Genomic DNA, 26,466 nt, shown 5'->3' on the forward strand with positions numbered 1-26,466 from the left:
CCTAGTGAACATTTCCATGGTAATGTGTTTCATTGTCACTTCCTGGCCTGATTTCTCAAAATCTGCTTGAGCAGACACTTGCATTGGAAATGAATCACATGCCGCCACTCCTTAGAAAAGCACATGACTGCTAATGAAACGTGCTGCTATTGGCCACTAGAGATTATGCCTGGAGCTAGTAATTCTGCAGCTAGGTGCTGACCCTAAAAAGAGATCTCCTGAGGACTTGTAGGTGCTTTTCTCAGTATGAGACTGAAGAAGCAGAGTTTTCCTTTTCAGAGAAAGTAAATTGTCACATATGCAGACACAGCTGCTCCCCATTAGACTTGTGCTCTAGACTTTTCACAGCTCTACTGCCCCTCCTTCGAAGAGAAGAAAGGAATATTTCCTGGAGAAAATAAGGTCGTTAGAGTCTGGGTACGATGTCATTTATGGGAATCGGAAAGGGTTTATAGGTTAAAACCCACTGAAGCTAATTGGAAGGTTTGGATAAGGTATGTAGTTAACACAGAGGAAGAAATGAGTGTGACTTCAGCTATGAACACTGAGCACAGTACACACCAGGAGTGCTCATTTCAAGACATCCACCTTTCAAACTCCTCTCCTTCCAAAGACCAGCCAGGCTTTACTCCGTTAAGATCTGGTGATTAAACACTTGTGGCTGCTCACCCAAATGCTTTCTTTAAATGGGAACATAAGGACCCAGCTCATAGCACGGCTCACTCAAAAATACTTCTTCGATACCTTCAAGAACTACTCGGTATTTCTGTAGACTCACAAAGGTCTCACTGAATGGGTGCTACTGCAATCCCTATGGCATTTTGTTCTGGACAACAGCAGCATCCAGCAGCCACGTGCTGGGCGACAACATGGCGGCGCCGCGAGGCCCCGCGCCCCCTCCGCACGCCGGGCGGGGCCTTGCTTCCCCCGCCTGCCCCCGCGCTGCTGCCCGGCCCTGCCGCGCCTCATTGCTGGCCCGAAGCCCCCTCCTCTCGGCGCTCCTCCAGGCTCTTGGCGGAGCTTCGCCTTAGGGCGCGGAGCACATCTTCGGGGTTCGCCGGAGCGGCCGTGAGTACGGGGACGGACGCGGGGGGGCGGTAAGGCGGGCGGTGCCCCCGCTGAGCCCTGCTCGCCGCCGGGAGGGCGGGGCGCGCACAGCCCGCTGTGAGCCCTCAGGCCCGCGGCTGTCTCTGTCTGCTCGTGTGCTGTCCGGCTTCTTTGCGGGGGAAAAAAACACCAAAACCCTCGCATAAAATGATGAATCGCCGCAGTTCATGGGTGGTGTTTGAGGAGAAGCCTGGCGCTTGGCTCGAGCTGCCTCAGCACCCGCTCCTCGTGGCCGGCACCTCGTCTGGTCTCGGGTCAGGTCCGGGCTGGTACCGCTCGATCAGGGATTGAAAATCTTTGGGATTTTATGGCTTTTTGTTTGAATTATCTAGAAAGGAGAAGAAAACAAGGCTTTGTAATACGACCCATGCACTGCTTGTCATCACTTGCTCACTTTAGGCTTCTTTCAGCACGAGTCCTGGCTGATGGGGCTGTGTGTTAGTTGCAAAGGAGGTGGACCAGATGGCCTTTAAAGGGCCTTTCCAACTCGCACAATTCCATGATTCTGCGGTTCTTGAGGATGTGAAGGATGGCACACGGTCAGCTGAAGTCCTCTGCGTGGCAGTCTGCAGTCTGCAGATGTCAGCCTTCCAACGCACTCCCTTACAGTTGCAATAAGTGATGAAGTTACTGTAAATATCTTTGCTTGATCTCATCCTCTTCATTGAATAATCTGCCTGTAGCCCAGGTTCAGGCTAATTTTAAATTTCTCAGTGGGCAAGGAGCCTACTCCTTCCTTTCCCGCCTTCACACCTAGCTGTCAATCTGCAGGAGTGAATTCAGGCCTTTTCTACCAGCTTTTGTACCTGTCCTTCTAGTTCTGGCAAGTCAAACGTGGTACAACAAAACTTCAGAGCAAGGAATTCCAAGAGGAGAGTTATCTTAGTGCTACATCTGTGACCATATGGTCAGGACACCCTCAGTCCTGTATTATCTTGCTGATGTTGACCATGGGGAATTACCACTGTCTCTCTGTCCTTTTATGAGCTAGTGGAACAAGATAGTGGAATGCATTGGAGAGTTTATGTTAAAGGTACTATGCACAAAGAGATAATTTGGGTAGAATATTAATACTTTGCAGGTACTGCTGCACCAGTAAATAAGCTCCTTGCAAAGATGTTCCCATGATAGGAGGTGTTAATGTTGTCACCAACGCCTGTGGCTGAAGGCTGAATCTTTCCTGCAGTGTGAGTCCCTGCAGTTTTCATAAGCTCTCTGTGATCTTTCCTAGATGTTCTTTTTGCATATCAGAAGCCTCATTGCTGGGAGCGAAGTCAAACCACCATGAACCAGAATGGAGTTTTATAGAATGGTGTTATTGGTTCTTCTCATGAAATTTAGTGAGAGTGTAACAGAAAGACAAATCGTAAGAACTTTCTGTTGCAATTTCTCTTCTCGTGAGCTCCTTAGAAATTGGTGGGCCTTTTTCAATTAAGAGAATACAAACGTGAGTCCATTGTGTGAGAATGGGATCAGAACGAGTTAGCAATCACATAAAGCATAGTAATGTTTGAAGGAGGTTATGCTGGGTGACAGCAGCTAATGCACTGGAAGTCAGTGGATTTATTCCCAGCGTAGCTTCAGGTTTGTTGCAGCCCCAGATTACACTTCAGCAAAGTGTTGGAAACATAGAATGACATTCTTCAAATCTTTTCACTGCAGGTGCTGTTGAGTAATGCTCTTTGCTTGTTTATGGGGAGAACTAAGAGTAGGCCATGGAGATTTCATAGGAAGGTAGCTATCTCAATGCGAGTTGGTAAATACTGAATGAAATATTATCTGAAATGGTATTTGGGAAAAGCTAATGGAAAGCTGTGTTTCTATCTACAAAGAGTGGTTTTCTTCTTTCCCCCAGCTGATAGTAAAACATGAACCCTATAGTCTAGCCTGTAATATCTTTACTCACTTTTCCATTTTCCCACAGCCTTAAGTGTCAACTACAATATCTTTTCCTGTTCATTCCTTTGAAGCCTGCCTTAGCTTATTCTGGCCTGTGTTGGTGATGGACAAATCCAACATCTGTTTGAGCAGGATAGGTGATTAATGGAGAATGTGTGTGCACGCTATTTCAAAGAAGATAAATGGGCACCTGGGGCAGTTTATGCCTGTCAGCTGGAGGAGGGTACAAAGGAATGCTGCCAACTGGAAAAATGAAAGTGGAAATGCCAGCAGATCAAATAAAACAACTGAAAGAAAAATTCTTGTAAGGTTGAAAATGTAGATTTTTAGAATTGAATGGTTAGCACTTCTGAGTGGTCTTTTTTATCTGTTCTCCCATGCCTTTAGCCAGTTTCTTGTATTGAAAAACTTTCTTGTAAATAGCACAATATCGTGTGGGATAAAGGAAACCTTACATGAGAGAAGATGGCAGTATTTTCAACTTTAAGACACTTAAAAGCTAGAATAAGATAATCTATGTAGCTGTTTAGCAGATGTAAGTAACATTTGCAAACAATGTATGTTCTGTTTAGCTGCATTTCTGCTAATGGGAAATAGAAAATTGGAAAGCACTGAAGGTTAAAAAAAAAAAAAGTTCAAAAGAAGAAAATATGAATTGGGAATTTCTGTGGGTGAAGTTCAGAAGGAAAATTTAGTCACAGAGCTGCCAGTAGAAATATTTGTTGCTTACTATGAAATAATTTCTATTATCCCTGTATGTATTTATGGACTGTTAAAACAAGGTAATCAGTATGAATAATACTCAGTTATCTTCTGTGGAGTAAGGTGATTTTATGGTAGGTCATAAAAGAAGTCTGTGGAGAGGCAGGAGTGCTCTGCCACTGCACCTGTGTTCCTGTGAGCCAGGTGAGTCTCTGCAGGCTGCTCATTAGGAGATGCTTTTTCTTAGAACTTCAGGTAAGTTGTGTAAGTTTTTTTCCTCCCTAGCAGATTAATTACTTGTGGGTGTTCTTTAAAGGATTTTTTCAGTTTTAAATTGGGTTGCTTCTTTTCTTATATATTTCTTCATTATTTGTGTGCTTATGAATTTCAGGATTACTGTAGTGGTTAAGTCTTCTATATCATGCTTGCAGTGCACTGTTCTTTACTTATTCACTGTTGCTTATTTAAGTTTTTATCCAAAATTCCGTCATCTGTTACTGTGAAAACCTTTTGGGGGAAATGATAGTAACTGTCACAATTCCCAGTTTAGAGTGGAGAAGGTGGAGTGAGAACAGTATTCCTATATTGATACCAGTAATGTGAAGAGCTCCTTAAAGTGCAAATGTAAATATTTGTATCTTCTAACTGTAGTTTTGAAAAACAGATTTATTCTTCCAGGCTGTAAATGATTCACCAAGATGTTTGCAAAAGCAACACGGAATTTTGTGAGAGAAACGGACAGCGGAGGTGACTTGATCCCTGTTTCCCATTTGAATGCCTCAGACAAGCTGCAGCTTCTGAGCTTAGTTACAAAGAGGAAGAAATTCTGGTGCTGGCAGAAGCCCAAGTATCATTTCTTGACAGTCTCGTTGAGTGATGTGCTTACTGAAGACAAACCTATAAAACCAGGTAAAGCTGTACTCAGGCAGCACTATTATTGCACATGAAAAGAATACAAAGCCTAACTTTTTTCCTTGTTATTCCCAGTCCTGTTACTAGAGGGCTTCTTTGCTCTGAATTATTCTCTATCTTTAGAACTGAGATGACTGGATCTTTTTCTCCCTTGGCTATTTGTTTAGCTAAGAACAGTACTATTAAATATTTAATTTTAAAAAAAATCTAGATGGGCTACTGCAACCAGGTGCTGCAGGTTGTCAAGCCATACAGTGTTGGTATTTGTAACACTGCTCTCTGCAGCCTCAGGAATTCCCCTGGGTTATTTTGGGAAGTTTCTGGTACACGATAATGGCGTGAAACTGTACTGTGCTCCAGGTGAAAAAGCACTGGACAAAGGCTGGTGATAGTAGTCCAGAGAATGCTTACAAGTTTTATTGTGGTTTCCTTTCTTCTTGTGGAGACTGTTAAAAATATTTGATCCTTGTACTTATTTCACCATCCAGCTGCACCAGACTCACCAGCTAGTAGGAGCTATGATCTGGAATTCCATATTTCTGGGCATGTCATGATTCTGAAGGTAGATAAACAACAAGTCCTTCAGCATAGATGTTAATTGTGACTAACGTGGAAAATTAGCTGATTCTGAGACTGCCCTTGATTTTTTTTTTTTTTTTTTGTCCTTTGATTTTGAGACTCAGATTTTGATTTAAGCCAATTCAGAATTTCCATTGATTTTCAGTGAGCTTTGGGACAGGCTTGTTATGAGATGTATAGAGATAATGGCAGAACATTAAGTCTGTTGCACAAGCAGGTATACTTCAGTTTTTCCTTGTAGCTGAAGTAAATTTGTCGTGCTTTGTAAGTCTTGTTAGTGCTTTTTAGTGTTTGAGTTCAGTATTTGACTCCTCAGATGTTTTCCTAAAATGGCAGAACATAAAAGATAGCTAATCAAAGATGAAAACACAGAGGAAGCCACTAGCATGATCTGGGACTGGAGCACCTCCCCTATGAGGACAGGCTGAGGGAGCTGGGCTTGTTCAGCCTGGAGAAAAGAAGGCTGCGGGGTGACCTCATTGCAGCCTTTCAGTACCTAAAGGGAGCCTACAAACAGGAGGGGAATCAACTCTTTGAAAGGGTAGATAACAGCAGGACAAGGGAAAATGGTTTTAAGTTGAGGGAGTGGAGATTTAGGTCAGACATCAGGGGGAAATTCTTTACCCAGAGAGTGGTGAGGTGCTGGAACAGGCTGCCCAGAGAGGTTGTGGAAGCCCCGTCCTTGGAGGTGTTCAAGGCCAGGTTGGATGGGGCCCTGGGCAGCCTGGTTTAGCATTAAACGTGGAGGTTGGTGGCCCTGCATGTGGCAGGGGGGTTGGAGATTCATGATCCTTGAGGTCCCTTCCAACCCTGACCATTCTGTGATTCTGTGAAGCAGAAGTTGCAGAGCTGTGAACTTACCCGTTTGTTTGCTCATTGCTGTTCTTGCCTTCACTGACATTAAATCTTTGTTTTCTCTAACTTTTTGTTTATCTGCTGACTTTAGGACTGTTTTAGCGCTTGTCTTAGTGGTAAGCAGTTACTTTTATTGTTTTCCTAGTAATTGTGGAATCTGACTTTGCAAAATATATGGGGAAATTTGAAGATGTTGTCCAAGGAGGTATTGAAACTTCATTTGGAAAGATCAGCCTGGGAGCCGGAGCAAAGGGCTGTGTGGAAAGCCAGTCCTCCTTTGGGAACCTGAGGAAACAAGAGGTTGACTTGCAGCAGCTTATGAAAGACGTCAAGGACAGGTATGTTTTAAATGTGGGCATTGCAACGGCCAAGAAAGATGACTGAGATGAAAAAGATTAGATAAAGTACTTGTGTCAGCTGTGATCACTGAACAGCTGAATCTGTAGCATTGGCATATTTCAAGAATTATTTTCATTGTAAACTCTCATTTGTAGGTGAAAAATGCAACACACTAAGGAAAGTTTCCAGATTTTGAAATCTTGGTGGTCAAATCTTTCCTTTTCATTTTATAAACATCTCTCTGCAGTTTCACCTTGCATGTTGGCATAAATTACAAGGTGAAACAAGGGTGAAGTCCTCCCTGCTTTGGGGGACTCTATTGAAGGAGGAAAAAAGTGGTTTGACTCCAGGATGTTAGTGAGATAAATGGTGTGGAAACTGAGTTCAGAACTGCCAGTATTCTTGTAAGGAAGCTTTAGAATTGTAATATATTTTTGTAGAGAACTTTAAGAGGAAAAGTAGTAGGTGTGATCAGTGTACATTCTAGTTATTGGACAAAATACAGTTCAGAGAACTATTGATCACTGCTTTACACTACAACAACAGAGGAAAAGAACAGATATTCCAAATGATAATTTTAATTTTAGAAAACATGCAACACTTTGTGTGCTCCTCTGGAATCTGATTGCCTTTGCAATAAGTCATGGGCAGAAGCCTACCTGGCATGCAGCTGAGAAGCCAGAGGTCCTTTGCTCTGTGGTGGAGTTCTGCCTTAGGGGAGTTGAAGGTGGTTTGTTTGTTGCAACGTTGTACAGCATTGTCTGCAGGAGGTGGTGTAACACATTTTGATAGCCTTTGATTCTCTGAAGATGTGGAGGATGACTTTTTGATGTCAGCACAAAAGTTATTCCAAGCAGTGTAATTTTCTTTAGTACCACTGATGTTCTAGAAACATTCAATTTCCTGCTCTCACAGAAATGAGAGCCAGATATTCCTTCTCTCTTTAGCATTCTCAAGTCACCCAACTTGTTTTAAAAAGGCACCTTGCTATCTTTGTACAAAATGCCTTATTAAAAGCAAAAAACATCTGGGCTAAGTGTGTATAATGTACCAGGCCTCTAAAATTAGTATGCATCTACTATCAAAAAAATACCATCAGCCAGGACTTAGAATCTTGTTACTTGTTTGTGTAAGGACTTGGAAGAGATCTGCAGTTTGTTTGTATGCTGGAGTTGGAAACGCATTGAGATGCTGGCTTATTATGAGGAAGGTGGGCACGTACACAATCCCACTGGGGTGCTTAGTGGCTGTGGCAGTGAAACAACGCAGTTCAGTGTGTGCATCTCTGTACAAGGAGCAGTTCCTTAGTTCACACAGCGAGTTCTATGCTCACAGCTTGTTTCTAATTTACAATACCAATTGTATAATTGATATCCAGTAAGCCCAGCTTCTGCATAACATTTCCCACTGGAAATTGTGTCATTTCCTTACAAAAAACATATTCTATGATTTATGAGACATCTTGTCCATGGCTTCTGGCTTTTGTCATCTCTGTGGATCATGCTGCAGAATTCAGTATTTGGGAATGGTGGTGCTTGGAAGCAAGTGATTTTTGGATGCAAAGCATTATGGTACTTATGTTTACCAGTCAGTCCTTGTGGGATGAGAGTCAGTTAAGTGTTCTTGATTTCATCTAATGATGTATATTGCTTGTGCTTTTTAGAGCAATTATTATTTTCCTTATTATTTCTATAACCTAATTAAAATACAGTAGAAATTGTTGTTCTCGTGTTAGGTTACTTAAGTCAAGGTTGCATATAAATAGCAGAAAACACACATTAAAAAATGTTAATGCTGATAAAGCTTCTCTACCAAGTCATGGGAGCCTTCAAAATTCTGAAAACTGAAGTGCTGAATGGCAGCAAATCAGTTTCCTGTTGCTTCTCAGGTGAACCCTATAAAGGAGAAACCTGCTGGTCTTTAATTAGATTCTAGATGCTGCATTGGCTCTCCTTTTCAGAGCGGGGCTGACAGCTGAAGGGTGTGGGATGAGATCCCACCTGATTTGCAAAGTGACATTCTGAATGCAGAATGCATGTATTAATGCAGTATGCAGTGCAGAAATAAAGGGTTCTATTAGGAATAAGATCTTAATATATTTTGTAATGGATTATCCTTTCCATTTGTATTACCTTGTTGTCTCTAGTTCAAAGTACTGATACAGACTGAGTTTAGGGCAGTCTTGTGCATTTAACTTAGTGAGATTGCTGTGGATTTAAGAGTATATTTTATCTTCTTTAAGACTATCGGTACCTTCTTGCGTAAGATCCTCACAGTGAGGCTGGTGAAGAATGAGTAGATGAGCAGGCTGGTTGAACAGTTGGTCCTGGAGGAGGGTGATCAGTGCTACAAGGACAGACAGTTTGCTGACAACACCCGGTTGCAAGGAGTGGCTGATAGAGCAGAGGGTTGTGATGGCATCTAGAAGGACCTTGACAAGATAGAGAAATGGGCTGATGGAAGCCACGTGAAGTTCAACAAGAAGTGCAAAGTTCTGTGCGTGGGGGGGAGTAACCTCGTATGTACCAGTATGTGTTGGGGACTGTGTTAGGTCACACTTGAAGTATTGGGTCCCATTCTTGTCTGCCCACTAAAGAGAGAGATGGATGTATTGGAAAGAGTCCAACAAAGGGCCACAAAGATATTGAAGGGACAGAAGTGTGTCTCCTCTGAAAAAAGGCTGAGAGACCTGAGTCTGCTCATCCTGGAGAAGGCTCACTTGAGGATGGATTCTCATCCATGTGAACAAATACTTGAAGGGAGAGTGTAAAGATGGAGCCAAGCTCCTTTCAGTGGTGCCCAGTGACAGGACAAGAGAGAGTGGGCATAAACTGTTGGAACAGAGGAGGCTCTGTTCGACTGTCATGGCACGCGCTTTAACTGTGTGGGTGACAGAGCAGTGGGCAGTCTGCTCTAACTGAGAATTCCATTCATTCATTTGCTTTTACCATCTCATGAAGTTGTGTTAGGTGATGGAGACAAGCTTTGGGAGGACAGTGACAGAAGAGAAAGAAATAGGGTGAAGTGGCAGCAAATGGCAGGCATTTGGTGCACATCAGATGCAGAAGGCTTTTTTTGCCATTCACACTTCTGTCATCTCCTGTGAATGATTCCTAACACTCATTAGCATGTTAGTAAAACAGGATAAATAGTATAAAATATGGCACAGTTGATAATAAATGTTTTTGTACTATCACAGATTGCCTTTTAATTTGTACTTTCATTGATTCAATCGGTTGTTGTTCACACTGAGACAGAATGACCATACCAGTCTGACTATGGTAAAAATTCAGCCCAGAGTCACGCTCTCACCCAGTTTTCACTGACTTGACCTGTCCAGGCATACTTGCAGTCTCATTCTGATGCACACCTTTTGTTATTTATTCATAACAACTCCTCAAGCATATATAGTATGATGAGAGAGCCATGCATCAGTTTTCTTTAATGTGCTGCATCAGCTGTATGAAGTCACGGTTATGAGACAGTGTTGAATAAAATCAGTTGTGTGTCTGTTATATAAAACATAAGGAAGATGCTGAATAGAAATCACAGAAACTGTCACTTGTACTCTCTAAGGAATTCTTGGGTAACTTGTTCTGTAAGGTATTTGTCAGGTTATTCTGTAGGAAAAATTGTGAAATGCCATCAATAAGCTGACTACAGCAAATACTGTGTTCTGGTAGGAGTAAAAGTAGGTCAGAGAGGTGATGTCTGAAACAGATTAACAAAAGAAATACCTGTCTCTGCTTGGTGTTATGTGCAGAGTGAAGCGTTGGTGGATTTTACTCTCTGGCACTGATCTAAAGGTCTTTACCCAGAAAGGAAGAAAGCGGAATAAGGGCTGACACTGCAACAAGCAGCAGTTGGGTGGAAGAAGTCAGACTGCTGATGGAAGTGAGGAAGACCAAACAAGGGGAGGAATTCTGGCAAAGCAGCTGAGAGATGTTTTGCAGGGAAAACATCCATGTGGTGTGGGTGTCAAGGGAGAAGTGGTGTTTGGGCAAGGTGGTGAACACCTTACTTGGAGGATTTGTGGGATAGGTTACTGAGGAAACTAAATAGGTTTTGATGGAGAAACGGTTCTAGCAAACATTCTCTGTGCCTAGTCCAGTCTGAGATGCGTGCCCCGAGGGAAGAATGAGGTCTCAGCTCTGAGTTTGAGAAGTGTGAGACTGAAGGTGGGACAGCCTGCTGTGGTGCTAGGTGTTGTTTGCTTTTTCTTATTTCTGTGGTTTCTGGTGTTCTCCTTTCCTGTTCCTCACTTGCAGCAGATTGCCTTTGTGACAGTTTTCTCCGCTCCTTTCCTCATCCAAGAAGGGAAAAAAAAAAAAAAAAAAAACTGAAAAAAGCCTTTGCATTATAGGTTAGTGAAAATGTTAAATCCAATCAGATGTGAAGTGAGACCAGAACTTAAATTTTCTGCTCGTTTGATGGGCATAGTAAATCATTGACCTCAGGAAGGTTATTTGAGAAAAACAAATAATGAAACAAAAACCCCATAATCCTTATCTTTTGAATTGGTCTTTTTATACCTACTTACACTGTGTGTGTTGATAATAGGAAATCAGCATCTCATTTTATTGTAGTGTTTCCTTTTGTGTACCTTAGCTTAGCTTCTCACGAGGGGAACGAGTTCAGCAGCAGTACAAGTCACACAGGATTGCTATGCAGTAGACGGTCAGAGAGATGGGAAGAATGACGCAGAGCAGGAATAAGAGCTCCAAAATGTGACCTGCAAAATAAAAGAAAGCAAGCACTTCCATGCACCTGCATGCCTGTGTTCGGACTTAGCCCACTCGTCTTGCTCTTCTTGATATTCAGAGTGTTATGCTAGCAAATGAGTTCAGCCGTTGCAAAAATATATTCAGATGGAGCAGCCATTGCCCTGTGATACTTTCAGCCTTGCTTTTATGGTCAAACTTTAACCCTGGTGCAGTTTGCCCTCAGTGACTGTTTTCAATACCAATTTAGATAAGCCAGTTACTTGTTTACCTCATGTTGTCTCCTGTTTGAGTCACTGTCCTGTGCCTTCCTGTGAGGAGAACAGGGTGTTCTGCCTTTCCCCAGGCCATGCTGTGATACCCATGATGTGCCCTCACATGTAACACCGGGGCCTGAGTGCATCTAGGGAAGAAAGCTTGGTGCCAGAAGTCACGGAAGGAGTTTTGAAAGAAAACATGTGACTGCTTGTAAGGGTATTGTTTTAAAACTCTCCATCCTGTGTTCTCAAAATGCAATGGGAAGAGGCATTTCTGTCAGCTTTACAGCTGAATGCATCGCACTAAAGTCACGTGGACAGGACACTGTGGCTTGTGGCACGCAATGCAGCTCCACGTGAGTGACCTGGAATCACCTCTGAGGCAGCGTCCCTGGAGGCGTGCTGCCCTGGGGACTGAACCAGACCTGTGCCCGGTGCGGTTGCTGTGGCTCATCCAGCAGCAAATCAGAAACTTCTTCACTGACCCACGCTGTGAGTTGAGCCATCTCTTCTGAGGCACTCACGTCACTGCTCTGCTGTTGGCTCTTCACTTGAACTTCAGAGCCAGGAGTGTGAGGAGATCTGAGACAGATTTACCTCAGAAAGAATACTGAGGTAATGGAAGAAAAAGTCTCCAAATTATTTTGGTCGTTCGTTTGGTTATGATTAAATCAGGCTTGTATATGCCTCCTAGGTTCGTAGCATCATTAAGGTTGGAAAAGACCTGCAAGGTAGTCTGATCCAACTGTCAACACATCCCCACCATGCCCACTGACCATGTACCTCAGTACTCATCTTCACTGTTCTTGCACACCTCCAGGGACGCTGACTCCACCACTTTCGTGGGCAGCCCATTCCAATGCCTCACTGCTTTTTCATGCTCATTCAGAAACAGCAAACTTCTGTTTTATTTTCTGTCTTTGAATGTTTTGATTCTTTTGCTCCAGTATTTGGCTTATCATGCTCTAAAGCAGTAAAAAATACATCATATGAAAGCAAGTGAGAGATTGCCTTCATACTTGTTTCTTCATTGTATTTCTTCACCTGTGGCTTCTTAGGTCGTATATTAAAATTGCAAGCTCTCTCTACCTTAATTTATGTGTTCAGGATGCCTAGCACACCTCTTCAGAGTCATAAATAATTATTGTGAAGTATATGATAGGCTTGATGGAGTTCTGTGAGATACAATGTAATTAATAGCTGCGCTTTGGCAGACGCTTCTAAGAATGGCAGTGTTTGTGATTGCGTGACAGTTCTTCCATTTCTCTTAATCCAAAGATTCATTGCATTCCAAGCATAAAGCATGGCTTTTCACCAAAAGAAAGGAAGTTCTATTAATAATCTGAGGAATGTTTGGGGGTACTTTTCTAGTGGCTGCTGCATTGCTTCAGAGGTATTTTCTTTCCTGTGTTTAAACAATCAACTTTAAGGTTTCCAGACAGTTCATTCCAACTGATTGAACTTTCATATAAGCATGTAACTCTCCAAAGATCAAAAATTGCCTCAGGCTATTTTTAATTTAATAAAGAGCCAAGCTGACTTCAGGCTTTTATGGACCACGTAAATCCCAAACTCCAGAATGTAATAAATCTAAAACTTTTTAATTAAAAGTGGAGATATCTTGATTTAAATAAAGTGGAGTCTTTCGGTCATATTTTTGGGGAATTGCCATGTAGCCTCATGAATAGCCACTTCAGTAAAATAGAGAAAAAAAAGACTTCAGCAAGGGATAGCAATCTTCTGACCTTCCAGATGTCTTGCTGGAGTTCTCTGCTCGTAGAAAATACTTCATCTCATGTGAGGACCTTTATGGTGGGTATTTTGCAAAAGTATAACATAATGGACATATCTTAATCAGGTTATTGCTTAGAAGGTAGCCAGATGACATTTTTCCTTGGAGGAGGAAGTCAGGAATTCAATATGTATATTAGGGCTTGCTGCACAGTACTGACATTTACAGCCTTGCTGCTACAAATAACAAAAGAGGACATAATTATTTTGTGCAGACTGCTCAAACAGAAACCATTGTTATTTTTTCATGAAAGCTTCTTGAAACAAAAGAACATGTTTTCTCCATTCTGGTATTTGTTGTTAATAGTGTCTTTTTTTGTTTCAGAATGATAAATTTAAATAGTAGTTTACTGCAACAAGTAATAGAACGAAAGCGTGAAGTACTGTGCATCTTGAGGGAGAAGATAATAACAACACAAAGGTGTACGATATCTGAACATGTCCAGACAGAAGAAAAAGTCAGCGGTTTGCTGGGATGCAGTATGAAGATAGTGCAGGTAAAATGTATCAAATCTGTAAGGAATAGAACATTTGTCTCATTAAATCTGCAGATTATCCGAGTTGCAATTGATTTCTCTGTGCCAAATAAATTTCAGAGTATTTTTCTGTAACGTTTTAAACTCTGTCAATGGCAAGAACTCACTACATTACTTAGCTGTGAAACTTTACAAATGTAAAATGTATTCCTCATTGCCTCACTGGCAAAAGATGTTATCTCTTAGTGTAGAAATGGCATTTCCATCAATGTTACAACCTTATGATTTCTCTGTAGAATCCTGTCTACAGCAAAACATAAACCAACAATTCAGTGAAAGTTGAAGAGCAGAAAGCATTACTGAAGCAAATTCGTTTGAACAGCAAAGGAATGATATATCAGAAATGCTTGCAGTGTTAGCAAGTTTAATAATATTTCTTGGGAAACTACTGTATTTTTGATCATGGGAGTAGAGATTAATTGTGTAGTGAGGACATTGTGAATTGAGAAGAAATTGCCAAAGTCATAAGATATGACAAATCACTTCTATGTACAGAGTCTTGAGTGGCAGACACTTGGGAAATGCATTTCAGCAACTCTGTACAAGTGTCATCTTCCTGCACCACTTACCAGTTGGCCAAAGGGATATCAGGATACGAGAGGGTAGGACAGGACACCAAAGAGAATGCCAGTTTTGGTGACAGAGCTTCACATGGCAAAAGCTGCACCCAGGACTCAACTTTGAACAGAATGGCAAAGTTTGAGACCTGCACTTGGCACTTTGGTGCTCCTACCTTGCTGCTCATTTTGTTTTTGTTTTTTTTTTTTTCAGATGTCAGACGTGTGTTGTGGGTTAGACATCATGAAGCATGTCCTTTCTCTGTTTTTTTTCTGTACTCATTTTTGTGTTTAAGCTGCACAACAGCTGAATGAAATAATCAATTAATGTTTTTTAGGTTTCAGTGAGTGACAGTGGAAGTATGATGAAGGATTCCAGCGTGATTCTCGAGATTCCTCCTGCAACCACTATTGCCTATGGTGTAATTGAACTGTTTATAAAGTGTGATGGGCAGTTTGGTAAGTAAAAGCTTGTTTTCTGTGATGCACCATTGAGTTGTGGGAAAAAAAACTGTTGAGCAGTGGTTTTTGCATTCCCCTGTAATCAAAGGTGATGATATTATATAGCTTCCACTGCCGTGGTTGTTACTTCCACTTTGAAATGCAACACTTCTGATCTGCTAATGCTCTTTTGTTTGTTTACCTAAATTACAGGCTCATTAAGTAATTTAGGTTTCAGGGAACCACAGGCAGTGCAACCCCAATGTAGGGCCAGCTTTAAAGGATCCAAGTTCAGTATTAGATCAGATTGTTTGTGTCCTTGTCTATTTGAGTTTGGAATATCTCCAGAGGGAGATTCTATAGCCCCTCTGGGTGGCCTCTTCTCATATCTGACCACCATCAGGATGAACTTCCTATTTCCCCTTAATATCTAACAAGAATTTGTTGAATTTCTCTCTCTTGCATCTTTGTCCTGTCATCATATGGAATAGTCGGTCTTTGTTTGCTGTAGGTAGCAGAAAGGTCATCCCTTATCTGTATTTTCCTGAGGCTGAACAAATCCAGTCTCTCAGCCTCTTATCCATGATGTTCTTCAGCTCCCAGCAGTCTTGGTGGCATTGCTACACTTAATCATAGAATCATAGAATGGCCTGGGTTGAAAAGGACCACAACGATCATGCTATGTGCAGGGTTGCTGGCTACTAGACCAGGCTGCCCAGAGCCACATCCAGCCTGGCTTTGAATGCCTTCAGGGGTGGGGCATCTACAACCTAATATACTTAACTTCTGTATACATACAAATGTCTTTCCTGTACTGGACACAGCACTCTAAATGAAGTTGCTCAAATGCCAAATGAAGAGTCACTTTGATCAGTCCTCTAGCTACACTCTTGCTAGTGCAGCCCAGAAGCAAGGAACCTCAAGAGCTGCAAAGGCACCTGGAAATCCTTCCAGGTTTGATCTAAATGTAGAGTCAACCAGGAATGTGTAGACAGCAGTCATACTAACAGAAGAATTGCTCATAAAATCTACTACTAGAATTCAGACTTTTTTTTTGTCTAGTTGACACTTTTGTATATAGATTGTTCACTGAATGGTTGCAGAAATTTTCTTGCTATCTCTTTTGGTTGTGCGTTCCTTATTTTAAATGTATTTTTTAATTGGTTTGGTGAGTAGATGAGGTGGTAACTCTGCTCTGTGGTATCAGCTGGATTTGTCTTTCTTGCCTGTTCTCAGTTAAACTCCCTGACTTAAAGGAGGTTTCAGGGGATGTTATGCAAAAAGGAGAGGAGTCGGGCGGGCTGAGTAGGACTGGAAGTTAAACAGTGGTGGTGTAGAAAGAAACATGAGGTACAGTTGAGAGATTTGAATCTAGGGTGCGCTTTATTTGGATAAGAAATGCACGTAATAGTCTCCATCATTCTCCTTCAGATGAATTCTGATATTAAGAAAGCAAGTAGGTTCAGGAATATGTGTAAGTACCACATAACTGTAAAAAAAAAAAAGTGGAATTGCTCTGCCGTACAGTGAACACAGAGATACACTAGAGGGCATTGACTTCATGGTCATAACAGAACTCTAATTCACTGAAATCAGGTGCAATTAAAGCTATTGTATGATAGCATGGATGTATAGCTGATAGCTGATATGCAACCATGAAGTTACAGCTGATAGCCTGCTTACATGATTTCAAGATGGAAAATCTTATCTTTCTAGCTGATAATTAATATGTGAGTGTTGTTAATGATCTGAAATTCTCTGCTTTTTTTTCTTCTGGTTTTTTTTTTTCCATTTTGCCTCACATTGAGCGTTATATCTCAAGCTTCAGAAACATCACAGCTTGTTTCATGTTTTCTCTCAAACGATGTCCATCTTACTTTTTTCAATTAGTACTGTGTCATTGAAAAGGTTAAGTGGAGGAACTGACATCAGAAGTGGGGGTTTCTAGCAAGAGTAAGTATGGTGGAGCTCAGCCTTCAGCTTCTTAATGTCTGAGCAGTGGTCAGTGTCTGTTTATGGAGATAACAATTGTCTTTGAAGTTAAGACTGGGGACTGATGCGGTCCTTTCTCGTGGGATTGGAAGTGGCCAATAGCAGGTGTAACATAATGGGGTTTTCTTCACAGCTAGTTGTGGAATAAGGTGCACCTATCCTTGTTCCTTTTTCTTTGCCACTGACAGACAGCGTTGGAGTTATTTGCTACGGAAGTGTGGTGCTACTGGTGTGTAAACTTTCTTAAAAATGCCCTGGTTAATGTGACAGGACGTTTTTGAGCATAAAAAGAAAAAGGAAAAAAATAAGTCTGATCCCTTTCCAATTTCTTTACCACAGTGTTTTCCTACACTCATTCCATGTGCATTTGATTTCTGCAGGCTAATTTTCTCCTTGAGCTAATAGCTGTTTCCATTAAATGCTGCTCAGTTCTCTCTCTCTCTTCATTTTACCACAAGCCCTCTTGTTCTCCCTTCTCAAAACAGGCTGTGGCACCTGGCTGGCCAGCGTTGTTCTCTTCATTGTTGTATATTTGTGATGTTCTTACGACATGCCTGGGAATTAAACTGTCCTAATCTTTACAGCATCTCAGTGCATTGTCAGTGAATCATTTTTATTGGTCATCTTTGTATTTCTTACATTTTTTGGTGATGTTTTTGCCAAGATCTAACTGCCAGTGGAGATTTGTCAGCGAGGTCTGCGATAGAATCCAACAGAAAAAAGTATCACAGTATTAGATGTATTCTTTCTTTCATGTCTTTTTCCTTCTCTGATAAAATTTATAGGTTATAAAATTAATTAACAGTCTTGTTAACACAAAGCAAAACAGTCCTGTTACAAGATTTTACAGCAGATGTGCACTTTGCACGATACTGCGTGTTATTTCCTTTACTGTCTTCCTCTTTTTTCAGTGCAGGTAGTTTATTAGCCCTATCTCCTCCTTCAGGGTGCATGTGAAAGCCTTATCATCATCAATGAAAGTTACACGAGCATGTTGGCCTTGTGATGCCTTTGCCACCGTCCTGAGTCTTGTTGCTTTGGGAAGTTCTTTAATTTGGGTTAATCACTTTCTGCTCCTCTGTAGCTTGCTCTTCTCTGTGAAGGGTTATGCAGGCATAAAGGTCTCTTTCATTTTCCGCGGCAGAGATTTCTTTGTCTGCTCTCCCTTTGAAAAAGCTTTTTGCTGATGGAGTGCTCTCCATGCTTTCTCATCTGCTTTCAATGTCCTTAATTTGGTGAGACAGGCTGTTACAACTGTGGGAAGGTTATATTTAGGTTCTGTGTCCGGTACATGTGAGCATGTGCTTCATTAGTTACGTTTTTCCCTTTGCTGTCAGGTACTACTTCAGAATTGACTTTCTCTTGGTAACCTGCCTGTGTTCTCCTTAGGCCTGCTTTGGAGTGCCAGGGCTATGGTTTAAAATCTTACATTTAACCCTCTAAAAAAATCATAAAATAATGCATAGAGCTTTGCTTGTGTCATGCCCCAAAGACTCAGAGAGTCTGACACGTGAGCACAGAATTTACATGATACTGTAAATTTCTCAGCAAAACTTCTACAAAGGCTCTTTCCTTTCAGGAGTCCCACAGCTTCACAAAGCTGGGGCAGTGAAGAGCAGTCTAGTAGTAAGAGATAGGCAGTCTTGCTTGGGTGAGGTAGAGCAGTGCTTGGAATCCCAAGAGAATGTTATGAAGATGCATCAGAAAGGGGAATAGACCAAGAGTATGTTATTTTCTCCATCTTCTTGCAAAAGAGACAGTGTATTGAAGGGTTAGTGAGCGTGGCTAGAAGTCCTTCAGAGACCCAGAAGAGCCAATGAATTTTCACCTGCCTGGAGATCTCGAGTGTGGATCTGTATCTTGACTCAGAAGGAGGTGTCTGTCAATGCCAGACCAGAACAAGTTCTGCGAGGGATGCTCTGAGAGCTTGTTTTAAATCCCAGGAAGTGCTTTCATGTGCCTCCGTTGTGAGTGGATTCTGTAGATGGTATTCTAGTGCATCTCTTATTGATAGAAATCACAAACAATTCCTATCTGCATCTCTTGCACGCAGCACTTGGGTTCACAGTGTCTATGAGAGGTTTGCATGTTACTTGCTGGCTCCAGTACTTCATGGAAACTGGTGTCACATTTTGTGGCTGACGGCTGCAGCACAGGGCCTTTGCTGGTGCATTAGGGCTGCAGTAATAGCACGCAGCAAGCAACCACTGGCATTATCTCCATTTAGAAGAGATGATGTGTGGAGAAATTGTGTGAGAACACTTGATGATGTAAGATAGCATCTCGTTCAGTTATTGCTTGTGTGTTTTGTGACATTTTTTTAAATTGTATTTCTGATTTCAGAATTCTGTCTGCTAGATGAGCAGCAAGGAGGTTTTGAAAGAGAAAGCTCAGAGGGTTCGACGTCACCCCACTCAGTGCTGTTCAGAGACACTTCGTTCCTGTATCACCCAGATGCTGTTGATAATGGGATGCACTCTGGGGCTGAAAGCCCCATTCCCAGCCACGCTTCTTTAAGTGTGCTGAAAGAAGGTATTACCAGAAATGTTTTACGTGATTACATTGCAGGGAGTTAAGCAATGTGATGGAAGGAAATAATCTGGTAGCATAGTACATAAGAAATGATGTTAGAAGAACAAAAAGACTTACTTCTGTAATGGGGACATGCAGGGAACTGGTCCCTAGCAACAAACTGAATCCCTTTGCCATAAAACCCTAATATTTTAAGATTGTATTTATGTCAGTTCTGTTATATTGTGCATAACCTCTATGAAATCAGTGATAATTTGTGCTTTCATACAGAAAAGTTCACTGAAAATATTTGTTCATGATCTGCAAAAAACTCTGAATATTCCTCAGTTGAAGTCTCAAAAATTACCAAGGCATCCACTCCTTCTCCTTTAGTTATTCTCTTTCCAGGACCTAAAGGGAGCCTACAGACAGGAGGGGAGCCATCTCTTTGAAATGGTAGATAACAGCGGGACAAGGGGAAATGGTTTTAAGCTGAGGGGGGGAAGATTTAGGTTGGATGTCAGGGGGAAGTTCTTTACTATGAGAGTGGTGAGGTGCTGGAACAGGCTGCCCAGAGAGGTTGTGGATGCCCCGTCCTTGGAGGTGTTCAAGGCCAGGTTGGATGGGGCCCTGGGCAGCCTGGTCTAGTATTAAACGGGGAGGTTGGTGGCCCTGCATGGGGCAGGGGTTTGGAGATTCATGATCCTTGAGGTCCCTTCCAACCCTGGCAATCTGTGATTCTGTGATTATTTTCTGACAAGCTTGAAAGGAATGTTTCATAACAACTAAGGCTGGTGAAATTAAAATATGCTACAAGTGGAAGTTTGTGAATGGATGTAACGTGCCAGGCACAACGTGCTTTTTGTAGGGGTGCAGGAGGGGTGAGGTTAGCACAGGAATGGAAAAAGAGGTAACAAATCAAGGCCTCTGAACACACTTTGCTTTTCATCAGTTCTGGGTTGAGCTCTTACAGCTGTTTCTGGTGCTGAGCGTTACTTTTGTTATCTCTGAATTTCACCCTTTGTTCATGACTTCTCTACAGACTGACTTCTACCAAAATGGATGTCTGTTGTCCTGACAGTTCTCTTATTACTTGCTATTGAGTTGTCATAAAGAAATAACTATCTCTGTGTGTTTTGGAAAAAAAAAACTGTGAAAAAATAGTATGCCACTGTTGCAGTTTGTTTTAGCTTAACATATCTTCTTGCCTTTCTTTGAAGACTTGGAGACTTTAATTAATTAACCAGAATTAGGTAAAAAATGGAGAAGAAAATATTTCTACCAGCGCAATTTAAAGCAGATTTCTTACGCTGTTATTTGGATGGACAGTTAGGGCCAAGTACATCGTATTGCATCAGATGCAAAAAAAATCTGCCTGTGGGTGAGCTGTTTTGTTGTCTCTTTTTTTAGTAAAGAAATTTTCAGATATAAAAGGCATCTTACTGGAGAGACATCAAGCAAAGTCTCTTTGCTTCTTTAAACAAGGTTAAGAATGCTTTCATGCCCATATTTTTTGGAATGTGAAAGAGCACGTTCCAGTCTTCCAGTTGACACTGTTGACTTGAAAACTTCTTTTGTTTTACCAAAGAGGTTAATTTTGATACATACATATGATATTTTGTTGTAGAGTTGTAACTGAATGGTGGAAAAGAAAAGCACTGAACTCTCTTGCGCTTCTGTTTATAACTGTAGTGAATTCAGTATTTCAATCAAGAAAATATTTTTGTCATGAAGCGTAACTGGTCATTCTGGGAACTGAAGGTGTGTAATGCTTGGATCCCTCTGATGAAATAGAAGGATGCTTACAATTGAGCATCACAACAGAAGCCTCCAGTTCTGTGTGTGGACTCAGAGCATTGACTGGTAATTGGCATTAACCCGTAGTTCAAAAAGTGAGGTTATGAGCAGAGCACTGCATTCTGCCTTAGAATGGACATTGTCTAGAGATGAACACCCAGGCTGTACACTTAATGTATGGTTAATTCAGTTAATAGTAAAATACTGACTTCCAAAATACAGAGCGTATGGAATGTTAATCCTTAGCAGCAGTATTTTTTTTCCTCAGAATTTTCGTGGCCATTCTGTTGGCTGATTAGGGAAATATATTCAGATGTGTTCCAGCCTTTCATTATAACTTGCACTGATTGAAATCAGGGTGGCAAGATGCGGTGATAAACTAGCTTATGAAATGCATAGCAAAAACATTAACTGTTTTTACTGGCACTGGTGTAGCAGTACTTAGTTTTATTTTTCACTGCTTTTTTGGGAAAGGTCTGTCACAGCTGAAGGCTCAGTTCCAACCCTTTGTGAAGTTGCCAGAAGACAAGCAAAGAGCTTTATATAAAAGTCTGTGCGAACTCCTGCTGCATGAAGAAACATTAACTGCCCTGGAAGATGTGGTAAGATAAAGAAACTTTTCCTTGCTTCCTAAAAGTAATTTCAGAACAGAGCGAGCGTTATCTTGCACTCAAACTTTTCTCTTTTCATGGAATCATAGAATGGCCTGAAAAGGACCACAATGCTCATCCAGTTTCAAACCCCTGTTATGTGCAGGGTCACCAACCACCAGACCAGGCTGCCCAGAGCCACATCCAGCCTGGCCTTTAATGCCTCCGGGGATGGGGCATCCACAGCCTCCTTGGGCAACCTGTTCCAGTGCATCACCACCCTCTGTGTGAAAAACTTCCTCCTAATATCTAACCTAAACCTCCCCTGTCTCAGTTTAAAACCATTTCCCCTTGTCCTATCACTATCTGCCCTTGTAAACAGTCATTCTCCCTCCTGTTTGTACTCTCCTTCCAAATTTGTAAGGCCATAATGAGGTCTCCCTGGAGCTTCTCAAGAAGTTGTGTTTTTTTCTTTGGCTTCCAGTTAGATGCTCTGTGTGCAGGAGACAAGCCAGACCTGAAGGAGTTAAAACCTGCACAGCAGCAGGACCTGGCTGACTTCCTCCAGCTGGTGGGGTGCAGTGTACAGGATGAGCTATTGTTGCAGAATTATCAGCTTCAAGATGAAGAACTGCTCTCAGCTGTTCACCTCCTCATCAGTGCTATCTCTGGTATGTTGTGAATGAAGAAGAGACCCTTTTTGTTCCATCCCTTCTAGAAAGTCCCTCTGCACAAAATGTGGCTCTTTTCGAGCAGTTGATGAGCTTAGCAAATGTAATTGGTTCTGTTCTTTTTCTGGGATCTGTATGATGCCAGGCATTCCTAGCTGTGAATTAAATTCAGCCCTTGATCTCTGGCAGATTTTACTTGTAAAATACACATTCCCTCAAGATTACTCTAGTTTCTGCTGAATGTGGGCATTTCCCATTTGAGAAGCTAATTTCTGTTCTTGCTGCATGCCAGAGTTCTTCCTGCCCAAATGCTGAGAATTACAAATGAGGTGGTGTCTTCTCTGTAACAGTTGAGGGCCAAACTATATTTAGCAAAAATGAATTTAACATGGAGACACTGCAATTAAGAGTTATTCTGCAGCCACTGAAAAAGGAGATTAAATATAAATGCCAACTAGGTGGTGAGGATGGCATTTATTTGACACCAGTGTTAATTACAGGTCACCTGCAGAATCCAAGATAGATTCTTTCCTGGCTTTTTCTCCTCTCTGTCAAACATAAAGGCTTACCTGACATTAAGGTTAACAAAGGAATCCAGTGCAATATGAGCTAGAATTGGTACAGTGCAGCATTTCTAGATGTGACGCCGTGCAGCAGAGTATCAGTTTGCATCCATATATGAAGGGTACACAGGTAGGAAAGCTTAACTAATTTGTAGATAGGGAAAAGAGATAGAAAACAGCCACTGGTGTGGTAATGCTTGTCAGATGCTATTAACAGCAGAGTGCAGCTAATTGAGCATGCTGAATTATCACCTGGCTTTGGACATGACGCCTGCTTCTCGTGTCCAGGCATAACTGCAGCTGGATTAAGATCCAAAGCTGTTTTATGCCTGTTGCTTCTCTTACGGATTTCAGTTACGAAGTTGAAGGGCACCACAGGGACCATTCAGTCCATCTCCCCAGGGCAGAATAAGCTACATCATTCCTCTCAAATCATGTTTTGGCTGAGGTCAGCATCTACAACAGGTTTTGAGAACAGAGGTTCTTGTTTCATTCAGAGCATAAATCATATGCCTGCCTGCAGGCTCCCAGAAACACTGGAGAAATACCTGGGGAGAGGAAGAAAATGCCAGGGAGGAGATCCTTCCCACCACTACCTTTCTGTCAAGGGCAGGGTTTGCTTCCACCCACTGCCCACTCCCTTTGATTCTACAGTCTAGGAAGCAAACCGGAAAGGTCTGGATCAGCCTCTTCCCTGTGTCCAGCAGAGCACTTTGTCACAGCTCTCCTTGGTGTAGAATCTCTTTGTTCCTGTTCCCAGGGCTCTGTACCTGCGTGGGCCTCAGAAATGCAGCCTGCTGTTGCTGCTCAGCAGGAGAGCCCGATAGCAGAGCTCCAGCAGCCAGCCTTGTATGCTGCTCACTGGAAACAATCTTTCCCTATTAATGTCTCCTTCACAGAGCTGTCTGATTACACTCTTGTCCTGCTGCGTGCCTGCTCTGATCTACAGGTTGTTCCGGCATTGTGTTGCTTGGTGAGTAATCAAAGCGTGCCCGTGTAGCATGTGGGCACCAGCAGCAGTAATGGCTGCGTTCCCTGGCTCACTGTGTTCCCACCCAAGAAAGCAGATGTCAGGATCCAGTGTGAATTTCAGCTTGAAGCATTGCTTAGACAGGGTCAGAGCCTGACAGTGGCAAACAGTGTGGGTAATTTACTGCAGATGGGTACCTCATTTCTGAAGCATTTCTGTATTTTGGTCATTCTGTGAGCTGAGAGCAAAAAAAATAGTAATTTTAACTTGAGTTTTAATTTTCTAGTAGTCTCCATAGCCCATTTAAAAATCTCACTAGCGATAATCACCTGCCCTTGGGAAACAGAAACTCCACTTTGATACCAGTGTTGCTTGGGCCTTGGCAGATTCTGAAGTTTGAAATCTCAGAGGCCATTCATTAAAACTATTTAAAGAAGGCACAGGGTTGACATTTGCTCTGAATTTCTTAAGGTCAGTGACAAAAATTACAGTAGAACCCTTTAGATGTGTAGAGAGAAGATGAATGCTGGAGTTTTTCAGAGTAAGAGGGTTAAATGTAATCTGTGGAGCAGCTCTTTGCCATAGTAAGTCAGAACTGTCTTTCTAGGCAGTAGTGAGTCACCTACTTCATCATGGTTGGAATCTGGAGGGTATTTGGGAATCCCTTAAAACTGCTTCAGGTTTTGGTGCCTGCATCAGGACACTTAAATTGTTGGCATTTGGGTTTCCTTGGTACTGTAAATCCCAGGTCTGTCCTGGGGGTGCTGGTATCCCCAGCATCACAAGGGTGAACCAGGGCATGGGTGGTACTAGGCTGGGGGCCATCATAAATCAATGGAGTATTTGAAACATAACTGTGGGAGGTGAGCTTTGGTTGGGGATGAGTACGTTGTACTTGTCAAGGCTGATGGAACAGGGAATCTTTCCCTTTTACACTGCCTTGTACACTCTCCAGTGGCTTTGTAAGAAAGAACTAAGCTGTGTGACACCAAACAGCACTGCTTGAAAGGCCTTTTTAATGTCTTTGTTTCTCTTTTTCTCTCTCTCATAAATACAGCCTTACATCGCTTCAGCTGATGGCACCTTGGCACTGAGCAGTCCTTTGGTGGCAACTCTCACTGACAGAGGAAGATTTGATGTCGTGCAAAGGCTTTTTGCTTCAACGAACATTAATTTGGAGAAGACAGAGTCTTCTGTAAAAGCTGTAACTATGAGAGAACCCAGATTCTTCCCACTTGTTCTTTATGTTGCGCTTTGCGGGCTTCACAGTTTGAGTGGGGCTGTAGAGGAGCTTTTTTGAGCACTTACTGCCCTCCCTGTTCTTCCTTGTGTAGCTTTGCAGCGTAGCGCAGATGCTTGTGAGCATGTGAGAGCCCTGGGGTTGAGTTTTCAGGGCACTGAAGCCAGGTGGCACAGGGCAGCACAGGCAAGGAGTGAGCACACTGCTGCTCTGCAGCTCCACTAAGGTTTGTCTGCAGTGGAAAATACATAAATAAGTAAATAAGGGATGCAGGGGAAGAAGGAAAAAAAAGATGAGCCTGGAAGAGAAATTGAACATAGCTATTCTGATAGTTGTCAGAACTGCAGAGCAGTGGAAGCCTGATTGCTTGCATTAATATGCGTGGGAGAAAACTGCAAAGTACAAACTGCTTTTTGTAAGCAAGCGAGCAAAAAGGCTGTGGAAATGTAGCATTGTGCAATGCAGTTCGTGCTTTGCTCACTCAAGACCTGACGTGCAGAATACCTTCACTCTGGAGGATGTGAAGTGGAGGGCACTTCATTAGGTTTTTCTTCATTAAGTGTAGTTTGGCTTTATGGATGTGAGCTGCACGCTGCAGGAAATAATGAACTCTTTTTTTTTTTTTTTTTTTTCCAAAACTGAGACCACCTTAGGGATTTCTACCTCTTTTCCAATAAGTTTTTACTAAGCTTAGCAAGTTTCAGCTGCTTACATTGTATTTTGAACTTTCTCTTTGAGATACGGTGATGCCTTCTGGTATGTGCATAGCAGAAGTCCTTGCTGCACTCCACAAAGCAATCATTTTACCCATGTGACACTTCCAGTGTTTTGCTTGTGTCTTTCACTAACAGCAGAGCTTTATAGCACAGTTAATGCAAAGCACTTTGTGCTTTGAACTGTTCTGCCTTTTTTTGATCATAATTTTCTGTGATCATGGAAATGGGACAGAAGTGCAGGAGAGATCACTGTAAATGCAGGAAGCTGTTCCAATGAAGCAGGCTCTTGGTGCTTTTAGCCAGCACTGAGGGATGGTTGACAGTTAGGCACCTGGAAGGAGAGGTGCTCAGACTGAGGTGGTGGTGTTTCAGTGTCTCATTTATAATGTGAGTGTGAAGTGAAGCTGATGGTTTTGGCCCAACGCTGCACTGGTGCGTACGGAAATGCCCTGAGAGCACCTTACCCTGCTTGTGTGAGTTGTGTGTCTGTACATGGGAAGGTTTGCTTTTGCCAACTGCTCGTAAGCAAGTTGCCTCTGTAATTGTTTTATCAGAATTTTGTATTTAATGTCATGGATGTCAGAACAGTAGAATAATTTTAAAAGTCAATTTGCGTGATTTCCATTCATCTTTTTTCCAATTCCAGTCCTTTTCTTGGCTTTGAAAGTTGGTGCGTGCAGACAGCAAGAAGATGCGTGTGACTCCACGTAGTGCTGCTGT

The 26,466-nt window shown here is 42.1% G+C and overlaps 1 protein-coding gene across 4 annotated transcripts; it reads left to right on the top strand.

Moving 5' to 3' along the window:
• Positions 1-964: 964 nt before the first annotated feature.
• Positions 965-25,668, top strand: GSDME (gasdermin E). 4 transcript variants are annotated; one of them, XM_042888370.1, is made up of 10 exons: positions 965-1,068; positions 4,373-4,617; positions 6,200-6,392; positions 13,488-13,659; positions 14,594-14,714; positions 19,032-19,220; positions 21,471-21,598; positions 22,071-22,257; positions 23,720-23,793; positions 24,848-25,668. In XM_042888370.1, the coding sequence occupies exons 2-10, from the start codon at positions 4,407-4,409 to the stop codon at positions 25,088-25,090; spliced, it is 1,518 nt and encodes a 505-aa protein (XP_042744304.1). In that variant the 5' UTR covers positions 965-1,068; positions 4,373-4,406; the 3' UTR covers positions 25,091-25,668. The 4 variants fall into 4 exon arrangements, with proteins under 4 accessions (XP_042744304.1, XP_042744303.1, XP_042744306.1 ...); XM_042888369.1 differs by having other exon boundaries at positions 4,387-4,617; XM_042888372.1 differs by having other exon boundaries at positions 4,387-4,617; positions 19,047-19,220.
• Positions 25,669-26,466: the final 798 nt, after the last annotated feature.

Source organism: Lagopus leucura, unplaced genomic scaffold (genome assembly GCF_019238085.1).
Source record: "Lagopus leucura isolate 7727_CA_CO unplaced genomic scaffold, USGS_WTPT01 Super-Scaffold_100157, whole genome shotgun sequence".
Taxonomy (NCBI): Eukaryota; Metazoa; Chordata; class Aves; order Galliformes; family Phasianidae; genus Lagopus; species Lagopus leucura.